The following is an 11,248-nucleotide window of genomic DNA, read 5'->3' as shown; positions in this document are numbered from 1 at the left end:
ACGTAAAAAATAAAGCAGTTTTTTGCCCCTTTTTTTGCGCAAATGTGCATTTTGGGGGACTTTAAAGCGTAAAAATAACAACCGGGTTTGGATGTGACAGCGGTTCAGGAGGGGAAGGAGAATCAGCTCCTCTGCGCATGCTCAGACTGCGCTCCCGTCTTATTAATTTTTAATGGAAAATGGCTGCGTTTCTTATCCAAACCGCTGGAGCTGCCAGATAAAAAAAGAACCTGTCCGGCCGAACCGTGTCGCGTCTCGTCGCCGTTCCCGGGCCGAAACAAACCGATGTGGTGACCGCATACGACCGAGCCGACGTCCGGTGGAGCGAAAATATCCGTGGAAATGGACCGACTCGCGCTTTGAAGGGATGAAAGATCATTTTTCTCCTTAACCCTTTCTGCTCCGACATCCGCCGAACAATCGAGGTACAGTAACCTTAGTGCTAACGGGAGGCGGAGGAGGGGGACGAGGGTGTGTTTGGGTTCATCATTGAGCCTAAATGTGAGCTTTTGTAATCAAGATTTGTGGCCGCTTTTCTGCCGTGTTGTCCGAAGTGTTTCCGCTAAACCGTTATCCGGGGCCGGAACGAGGCTAAATTGAGCCGTTGGTGTTGTTGCCCGTTAACCGGGGCTGAAGTGACACACACGGAGGAAGCAGGAGGGTTTGTCGTTTGGACACCAAAAAAACACAGAAGATACGATTTCTTTTTTTTTGTGAATGAACATCCCTCCAGACGGTGTATGTGGTAGTAAAGTCCACACCTCCCTGCTGTAGCAGACAACAAGCAGCGGTCCGTCCGTTAGCTTCACTGTTTACAGCCTCGTTTGGAAAACTGCACCGCTCAAGTTAAAGTGTGTCAGCAGTAAAGTGGTGACTTGTTATGTTTTATTGTGGCATTAAAGGTGACAGGTGTTGCTCAGAGGCACTTCAGCACCACTTCAGTGAAGGTTTCTGCCTCTTCTCACGGTCTACTATATATTAAAGAGGGACCTAGATCCAGTGGCGGAGGCAGAATATTCCTACGGGGGTGATGAGGCCAGAAATAACTTTATTAACATTTTAAAACAAGAGTTTGCGACTGCAAATTCAAAACGTAGTATTAGTAAAAACGAGTCACCATTATTTTTATAGCACATGTACAACAACAAAAGTTGAGCCACAGTAATAATGTAGTATATATTATATAATCATTTTAACATTCCAAATTTACCTAAGAATTTAAATATTAAAGTTCAGATCCTACAAAATGAATTGAAATAGAAATGTCTGACTTAGTTCCACATTAATGTGAAGAACCTATTATTTATTATACAGACTTAGATGGAAAGGTTAAGACCCTACAAAATGAAATATGATGCAAATATACTTGATTAATGTAAATATTAGATCAGGACCCTTCAATATTTTGTATGACACAAAGCAACCACAATAACTTAAATATTAGGATTAAGATCTAACAATATTATTTATTATACTGACTTACATAACAGTTAAATATTGAGATTAAGACTAAACAATGTTATTTATCTTACAAACTAAGTTGACTAACTTAATGTTAACATGTTAACTTGAATGTTAAGGTTAAGACCATATAGTATTGTACAAAAAAAACAAATACATGTAAACAATAAGTGTAGTTTTACAATGTTATTTATTATACACATTTTTTTTGTATTATCTATTATCCAGATTTCTCTGACTAACTTAAATGATAATGATAAGACCCTACAATCTGACGTGTAATACAGATTTACCAGGTTGACATAAATATTAAGGTTAAGACTCAACAGTATTATTTATTGTACAGATTTATCTGTCTTATTTAAGATATTAAGATGAATCCCTAACAATATGGTACATACTACAAATGAATCAGACTAACCGAAAAATTTAGGTTTAGACCCCCCGAATTATAAATAATACAAATTAAACTAACAAGTAAGTTTATTTAAATAACCCTTTATCAAACATTGAGGTTATTCAAAATGCTTTACATAAAGCATAAATAAATTTTGAATAAATAAAAAATCTAATGTATAAAAAAATAGCTGATTAACTAAAAAAGACAAGACATGAGAAAAATAAAAGCATGCAAGAAATAAAAGCATACTAATTCCAGGAAGTTTAGACCCAACCGTATAATAATAATAATGCCAATTATATAAATGCAGTGGGGAGAACAAATCTTCAGCTTCCTCTTAAAAACTTCCAAGGGGGCCTGATTCCTAAACATTAAGGTTAAAAGCCTGCAACATTATGAATAATACAGATGAAGATAACTAAATTAAATATTAAATTTAAGAGCCTGTGATACAAAATGACCGAGCTCATTTTAAAATGAAATTTAATGCACTGCAAAATTATACATGGAACCTGCGGCAGAACCAGGCGCAGGGGTGGGGTGAGAGAAAAGAATAATAACAACAAATAATCAACAAACAAACAAGTCAACAACGAAAGAACATAAACACTTGGTAGGACGTGTAACTGCAGATCAGGCTTGTTCAGCACCAGAACCAAAAATACCTGCAGAAAGGCACAGAGAGAGAAAGAAGTATTATAATAGTGGCCTCCATGTATGGAAAAAGTGACAAGAATCATGTAAAATTTGAGCACATTTTTCAGCAACTATACTAACAGCGTTGTTATTGTAAACTGAGTAAAATCAAGAAAGTGATCCATACAAAATGGCAGAGCATTAAAAAGCAACTGAAAGTAAGTATTCCTACCCTCATAGTGGTATTTTAAGCTTCATACTGCTGAATTTAGAGTATTTAAACTGTCAAATGTTCTTTACTAGGTAGTTGACTGTGATACCAGTAATTACAAAAACACTTCAGCACCACTTCAGTGAAGTTTAAGCTTCTTCTGAAGGTCATTAACAAACTGACAGTAGATGGATGACTACATTCCAAAACCTACATCATATTAATGCAACATTTATATCATTATATTTGGGTGTTTTTAAAAAAAATACAAAACATCTTTGCATGGCCTGATTTAAAAACATTTGCACTTTTTGACCTCTTTTTAGTTTTAGCTTGTGAAGAGCCAGAATGTAAATAAATAAAAACAGACATTCATTCTGAGTTTAGATTTTAGGGCTGAGCTGTTCGGGGAAAATTTACAATTTTCTTATCGATATTCCAGTTTGATTGGTGACCTTTAGGTCCAGCTTCAGTTCAAGATTCACTGTGTCCGAGATTTAAAATGTGATGCAGCATTAAGTAGAGCTGCAGTGATGAAGTGTTTAGTTCTTTAGAAAAGTCTTTAAAATCAGTTACTGTCTGTAGTTCAGTGGGGAGCTGATTCCATTTGAATGCTGTCTTCAGCTTCTTTTTAGTTTCACCTACAGTTGTGCTATGAGACAACATTCCCAGCTTCATGAATAGATGTCAGCTCTGTATGTTTGTGTGGCATTAACACATTATTTCTGACTCCCAGCAGAAGATGATGCGTCAGGTGACCAGCAGCGACTTCTGCATGAACAGCAGGCCGTCGTGCCTCGCAGAGGACGGCCACCACCCCGCCTCCCACTTCGACCTGTGCACCTCACAGGCCAGCAAGTTCTACCCTCCTCCCCCTCCGTCGTCCCTCCAGATGACGCTGGCCCCCATGGCTTTACCCACCCAGAGCCACAAGCCCATGGTGTGCCAGAGACAGGAAGTCCTCGGGGGCGACCCCCGCTCGCCTGGGAAAATAGCAGGAGTAAAAGGCAGCGATCAAGCGCGGGACGACGGCAAGAAGAAGAGCAAGTCTGTGGGGAAGACGGGTCGGCGCGGGAGGCCTCTGGGAACCACCAAGCTAGCCGGATACAGAACCAGCACGGGGCGACCCCTCGGCACCACCAGAGCCGCCGGGTTCAAGACGAGCCCTGGACGGCCGCTGGGTACGACCAGAGCAGCGGGGTATAAGGTCAGCCCCGGACGGCCTCCTGGCAGCATCAAAGGCCTGTCGCGCCTCAACAAACTGGCTTACAGTAGCACCTGCAGCGGAGCGGCTTTCCCCTATCCGCTACCACACAAAGAAATCCTCTGTGAACCTTCCTGCAAAGAGAAGACAGCTAACGAGTAACGGCTCCACCCTGTTTCTACTTCACCCGTCATCGCTGGAACAAGAGACGCACATGCACAGGCTTCCCGCCACATACTGGGGACGATTGTAAACTTTCCCAGTCTGCTGTGACGCTGAGAGGAGGAGATTTTCTATTATTCGTGTTGGTGTCATTTGTGTGCCTGCCACCTGATAATATTACTGTTAGTTTTTCAGTGCTACTGCTGGAGATCTATAGTGTGTGAAAGGTTTCACTACACTACATTTGTTGTGTCTGTTTTCTTGGGAAAAAAAAGAAAAAAAACAGATGTTCTTTGAGGAAAAGGCTTTTATCTAACAACCATAGTGGTAGCTTAATTTTTAATGTGCTATATGTAGCATTTTAACACCAACCAACGATGGAACGGTTCATTTTAATAATACTGTTTACTGTATAATTACTGTAAACAAATGAGACCATTGCTGAGAAGTCAGAAATCTGCTGAGCTGCTACAAAACAAGGACAAACTTTTAAATGTTCTCATACTACAGTTTTATACAGCTAATATTGTTGGATTTTTCCTCTTGCTGTTTAAACAAACACAGCAAACAAAAAGGACAGATGAGAAGGAGAACGGTTGTAGGGAATAGAAATTCAGAGGAATGCTTGGTGGTCAAGTGCTTTGCTCAGTGGCACTATAAAGATACACAACCAGATATTTGTCCAGGCTAACAGCACCCCAGAGCTGAAATCTAAACCCAATTAAAACGTGTTACTCTCCATTCTCTAAATGTCACCTCACAAAACGTCTACATATTACTTGCATGCAAATGTCATCAAAACGACTCGACTTGCAGATTGTTGTTCGACATAACGCCGTTATCCAAGTCTGAACTAAAGTTCTGTTTGTAATGTAATGTTTTTCACAGAAAGTACATAGAAAGCAAAAAAAAAAAAAAAACTCAGCCCACCTCCCACTTTGCTTACAGCCTGCTAAATGTTGACTAGCGTGGACTGTGGTCGCCTTGTTGCTCGATCAGATACAGAAGTTTCTCTATGCTGCTCGGTACTGGATCACTCTTCAGGACGGTAAAATCTGAGGTAGCTCATCTTGATCGCCAGATAGTTTAACCGCTTACTCACTCATTCATGGTTTCTCTACGACTGACTTCGTCGGCTCGTTTAGGGCTTCAAATTATTGATCCTGATCCGTGTTTTGGTGCAAATACCTAAATTATACATTTTATAAAACACTTTTTCTACACAGCCTCCATGTTTCATTTTGTCTCACCTTAAAGTAGCAAAGGAGGAATTTTCTTCAGTAAAATGTATTTAAATCAATTTGGTTTTCAAAAAGTACTGTAAATTTACTCCCATTCTCAACACTTAATCCTCTCCTGCTGTTGCACTGAACCTTTCTTTTGTGGCTATTATCAAATTTGACCAAAATGTGTAATTATTGCGTTACATTCCCATCTCCTGCAGCAAAACGTGGTGCAATGTAAACATTAGTGACTGTCTTATTGCATCTATTTAGAGAGGAAGAGCACACGTTCCACTTTAAAAGGGGACATCTTGTATCGTTGTCACATTTCCGGTAAAGTCTGTCACCCACAAGATGCATTTTTTTTGTTCTGAACAAGGGTACAATCTTGGCTAACAATCAAAATTCAAGTCTAAATTAACATATATTGTGCTTTAATGTTGCCTTCATCCCAGAACAACGAGCAAATCTAATCTAATCTCCGATGAATGTGTTTCTGAATGCGCTGACGATGAATGATAGGACACTGTATTTGCAAAATGTCTTTAAATTTGAGGCGATAATTGTGTGACAGACATTTACGCAACTTTTGATTTTGTGAACAAATGAGACCATCACCGACCAGACTTTTTTGGACCACTGGCTTGTATTTTTATGGCAGATGTGCAGACAGAGGGTGCTGTTCCTTCAGAAATAGAATCAAAAATGTCCTTTACTCCATCTGCAGAGAAACGACTAAAAAAACGCATTTGTTGAAGCTGATGAAGAGTGTGAGACAAATCATCTCAATCATGGCCTCATTTGTTTACAATGATCACACTAAGAATTTATAGAAATGTGTAAATTACCACATTTAAATGAACAATAATCTTTCTCTTTTTTTTTTTTTTTACCAGTGTCAAGGTCCAATCATGTCTATTTTTTAATATTGCTATTTATTCTGTTTTTTTCTTTCACACATTGCTCTGTAAAGCACTTGAAACTGACTGTCAGCTTTTATGAAACACTAATGGACAAGAATTTAGAAGGAAATGCGGAGATAAGCTAGTTTTATTGGTTTAATAGTTACGTCACAACTCGCTCAGTAAATACAGCACGTCACATTTAGTCAGATATGATCCTGATCCAGAATTTGACTATTTGTTCTAATCAGTGTTAAACTCTCAGCTTGCCCTAGTGACCCTTATGTTGGTTTATTATTCATTAGAGGGGAATTCAGTGCGACTTCACTGAGTTTTGACTAAATTAAAAGCGGTTAAATCTGGTGCAATAATATGTTGTATGTATTGTACTGTGGAAACTTTGATACTATCACTTTTTATTATCGTTGTATTTTTAAACTCGTGTACAAGGCCTTTTATCACTTGTTTCGTTGACGTGTGCAGTGCTATTGCAGAGATAATTGAAATGTCGCGTACAAAACGTCCTTTTCACCCTCCTTTACCAAAGAATACGATCTTATCTAACCATAGATGCTATTTGACTTAGAACTACTCCAACATCTAACAACATAAACTTAGCATGAAAGTTACTGTGTACAATGTAAATGACAAAAAAAGCACTCAAGTCCACTATCCAGTAAAAGATAGTATGATTGTTTGGGTTAGAACCTTTCCATGGCTGCATCTGATGCTTTTCATGGTGTAAAGGCTTAAAATGGCGGTTTATTGAATGCATTGTAAATGATTCTACACTGATGTTCCATCGTTTTTATATCCATCTGTTTCTCTGCTTTGACAGTAGTGTCCTTTTTTCATATATAACTCTTATGTAGCCATGTTTGATATTTAACTTTTGTTGAGGCTGACGTGGTGCCTGGTTGTCACACATTCTGAAATTTGTGAGGTTTTTGGTTTTTTTTGTTTTTTTTTACACAGTGTTTGTGTTAGAATGAAGCTGGATTTGTATGTTTGTTAGAAACCCTGAGAGGACAAACTTGCTTGCCGTTAGCAGATGTTTTAAAGCGAAGAAAAGTGGAAAGTAGCAAAACTAACGATTGCTGTTGCTCGAGCTGCTGTCTGTCACACTGTTAGGGGATAATTTGGACATTTGAACCGATGCTAATTTTACTAGTAACTAGTATTTCCATAACAAATCCAAATGTTTTCTGTGAAAAAGACCTCTTGTCTTTCCTGCCCCATCTTCTAGGTAGCCACTGTTTATTAGCATCTCCACCTTAATTGGACTTTTTTACTGAAAAGCTGAAACATGTTTCTCCATCTTCTAAACCAGGGATGTCGAACTCATTTTAGTTCAGGTTCCACATTCAGCCCAATTTGATCTCAGGTGTGCCGGAGCAGTAAAATCACAGCATAATAACCTATAAATAACCACAACAACTCATTTTTCCTTTGTTTTAGTGCAAAAAAGTACGTTCTGAAAATGTTCACATATAAGGAATTATCTTTTTTACTAAACATTATGAACAACCTGAAAACAAAAGACACAAAAAATTAGACAAAAAAGTTACAAAGCGACAAAAAAACAAACGACACAAAACGACAAAAACGATACACAAAACAATGAATAAAGCAAAACACAAAATGACAAAAGGAAGACAAAAAACATAAGCCAGATAAAAAGGAAACACAAAACGACAAAAAACATGAGATAAACGCTAAAAGTCAGACAAAAAAAACAAAAATAGGACACAAAATGGCAACAGCGAGAAACAAAATGACAAAAAAATGAGACAAATGACACGAAACAACAAAAAGAAAAAAATTGACAAAAAAGACGAAACGACAAAAATGAGACAAAAAAAATGACAAAAGTGAGAAACAAAATGACAAAAACATGAGCCAAACAACAAAAGTCAGACAAGAACAATAAAAACAAGACAAAATATTACAAATACGAGACACAGAACGACAAAAGAACAATGAACAATCTAGTATTTTACTTCATGATCAAAACAACTTGTCAAGATCTGGAAATTATTTTAAATATAGAATTTTACAAATTAAAATCTGCAGTTAATGTCTTCTCTGGAGTTCTTACATTTTACAAAGTCGGGCCGGATTGGACCCTCTGGAGGACCGCTTTTGGCCCGTGGGCCGCATGTTTGACACCCCTCAGCTAACTGGTCTTGTACTAGTAATTATTTTACCAAAATGATTAATGCGACATTTTTTTTTAACAGAGGGACACATTGGTCTTTGCCTTGTGGAAAATTATGTTTAGTTAAGTGAGTTAAAGATGAAAGAAAAACTCCAGACCTTAAATTCAAACCCTTGTGTCAGATTTGTTTAGTGATTCAGGGAACAAAATGACAAAAAAGTTTGCATTATAAGGACATAGATGGGGCTGCACAGTGGCGTAGTGGTTAGCACTTTCGCCTTGCAGCTAGAAGATCCCTGGTTCGCGTCCCGGCTTTCCCGGGATCTTTCTGCATGGAGTTTGCATGTTCTCCCTGTGCATGCGTGGGTTCTCTCCGGGTACTCCGGCTTCCTCCCACAGTCCAAAAATATGCTGAGGTTAATTGATTATTCTAAATTGCCCGTAGGTGTGAATGTGAGAGTGATTGTTTGTCTCTGTATGTAGCCCTGTGACAGACTGGTGACCTGTCTAGGGTGTCCCCTGCCTTCACCTGAGTCAGCTGGGATAGACTCCAGCCCCCCATGACCCTAGTGAGGATTAAGTGGTGTATAGATAATGGATGGATGGAGGGCATAAATGGAAACCGATGACTAAAGCAGAGGTCTATGGTTGATTCTAAAATGGGATCAAGTGGATAAATTTTGCCATCCTGGTCACAAGGCTGCGACTTTAAATAATTTACGTTACTATAAATGTAATTTTCCACCTTATGTAACAGAAAACATAGGATTGTTGTGTCATTTTGTCTCCCTGTGACATATATTTGACCAAAAATGTCAAATTTCACTATCCAGTGCAGTTACAGCAGATATTTATTTGTCTTACTACATGACAAGAAATCCCCAAGAACATGTTTCAGCTCTTTGGAAAGAAAACCCACTCAGATATAGGAGTAATTAACCTAGTTTGACCTCTAAATACCATCTTATTAAGCTGTTTAAAAGTATATATGAAGCCAGAAATGATACTTTTAACCCACACTTACAGATGGATGTGATCAGCTGTTGAACTTGGTTAAGATTTTTACAGGACAACACTACTTTTTGTCACATTATCTCAGATATTTAGCTTTTCCTCTGAGAAAAAAAAACAGTCTACTGACCTCACAACATCCTGAATTTCTTTCTTTCTCTGTTTCACCATGTAGCTTTGAGTTCTTACGTAAAATACTTTAGAACAAAGTGTTGGAACTTTTAGAATAAATACAACTTGTTTTCTAAATTTTATTCACTTCTAAGGAGGAAATCACAGAAGGGATGAAGGGTGAAGGGAGGATTATTAACTAAGAATCACCTGATTAAGTTTAACCAGTGCTCACCCAAAGCACACTTCTTAATATTTTACTGCTTTTTTCTGCTTTTTTTCTCTCACCATCTTCAGCATTCCAACAACATTTGGTCTTTTGTCTGTAGATGATGATTTAGAAAAAAATCTTACCTCACATTTTGGGTGTTTTGGAGAAGACGTGAAGCCCGGCTACTCCTGAAGTGTGATTGGCGAAGCCTGTAAAGCTTTGTACAATTCCCATTTTATTCCTGCATGATTGTTGTGGAATGTTCAAAAGTTGTGTAATAAATCTGAAAGTAACGCTGTCCGATGAAACGCTCTGTTGAATCGTTTGCTTCAGCTAATTGATGGCATGTGTATGAAAATATATGATTATTATAACACAGTGGAAGTAAGAGGCATGACTGTAGGCCGATCTGACATTAAAACCACCTGCTTGATATTGTGTACGTCCCCCTAACAGCTCAAAACAGCTCTGATCTGTCAGTGAACGGACTTCAGACTTCTCAGACTGACTTTTGTGGCATTATTTTTCCATTTTCCATTCAAACTTGCTCATTCTTTCCCTCTGCTTGGGTGCAATCTGCTCTGCTTCCGCTCAGAGCTTTTTCTCTGCTCTCTGCTTTGCACAAATATCCTGACTGTAATTCTCTCAGATCTGTGTTAAACAACAACTAGGATGCCAGCCATTAAATCTGGCCTGCAATAATGTTTAGTGGTCAAATTTACATCCACATGAAAGCCAGGATTCAGCAGAATTTTGCATCGTAACCAGATGAACGGTGGTTTTAATGTCGTGGCTGAACATTTTGAATAGATGTTTGTGAAAATCATCACTTTTTAGTTACTTGCAAGGCGCTCAATGCAGCATTTTTTCAAAAATATGTCCTTAAAATTGTTCATTCAAGCACCATATGCTGTTGAAAATCAAGCTTTCACTTTATATGACTGTCCAATAATAGAGCTTGCAGTTACGTAGCATAGAGTAGTTTTGCAGTGCAGATTTGCAGGTTGTGGCTGCATTGGTTACATGTAAGTTGTTTCTAGGCTTGAAGGGGTTATTTTCTTGGTATAAATGTTTTTTTTAATACATTGTGAGACATATCATGAGCAAAATAAGCCACACAATGCACTGATGAGTCTCAAAAACATGGATTCAGACTTCCCAAAGGAACCAGATCCTATCAGCGTGCAGGATGGATCCTCGACCACTTCCTCGAAGCCCTGCACAGACTGAAGGGCGATCCTGGGTAAGTGTGCAGACTCGGTCAGATGTGACCGGGACGAGTAGCTGCTCAGAACATGGAGGTGATCCTCTGTGGATGACAGAAAAATTAATGCTCATGTTCTGACGGTACAAATAGCATGTGCAATTTCCGCTTTACATCCGGTGCTTTTGTTGTCCATCTGCGTGTTTTTTATTCCCCTAAAATATCTGAACAAACTCGCAGCTGGATAGAAATCTACTGTTTGCATTTATTTTAAAGCTGAAGCAAACGTTAGATGTTTTATGACGCTGCCTTCCATTACAGCTGTCTATTCAACCTTTGAGCAGCCTGAACTTG

General features: G+C 38.5%; 1 protein-coding gene across 2 annotated transcripts; it reads left to right on the top strand.

Annotated features, from left to right (window-relative positions):
* The first annotated feature begins 157 nt into the window (after positions 1 to 157).
* c14h5orf24 (chromosome 14 C5orf24 homolog) lies at positions 158 to 9,998 on the top strand. Of its 2 annotated transcripts, none has more exons than XM_023281385.3 (2): positions 158 to 425; positions 3,445 to 9,998. In XM_023281385.3, exon 2 carries the CDS (start codon positions 3,451 to 3,453, stop codon positions 4,072 to 4,074), a length of 624 nt encoding a protein of 207 aa, XP_023137153.1. In that variant the 5' UTR covers positions 158 to 425; positions 3,445 to 3,450; the 3' UTR covers positions 4,075 to 9,998. The 2 variants fall into 2 exon arrangements, with proteins under 2 accessions (XP_023137153.1, XP_023137152.1); XM_023281384.3 differs by having other exon boundaries at positions 160 to 425; positions 3,448 to 9,998.
* The last annotated feature ends 1,250 nt before the right edge of the window (positions 9,999 to 11,248 follow it).

The sequence above is a fragment of the Amphiprion ocellaris genome, chromosome 14 (assembly GCF_022539595.1).
Source record: "Amphiprion ocellaris isolate individual 3 ecotype Okinawa chromosome 14, ASM2253959v1, whole genome shotgun sequence".
Classification (NCBI taxonomy): Eukaryota; Metazoa; Chordata; class Actinopteri; family Pomacentridae; genus Amphiprion; species Amphiprion ocellaris.
This window is presented reverse-complemented; position numbering and strand designations above follow the sequence as displayed.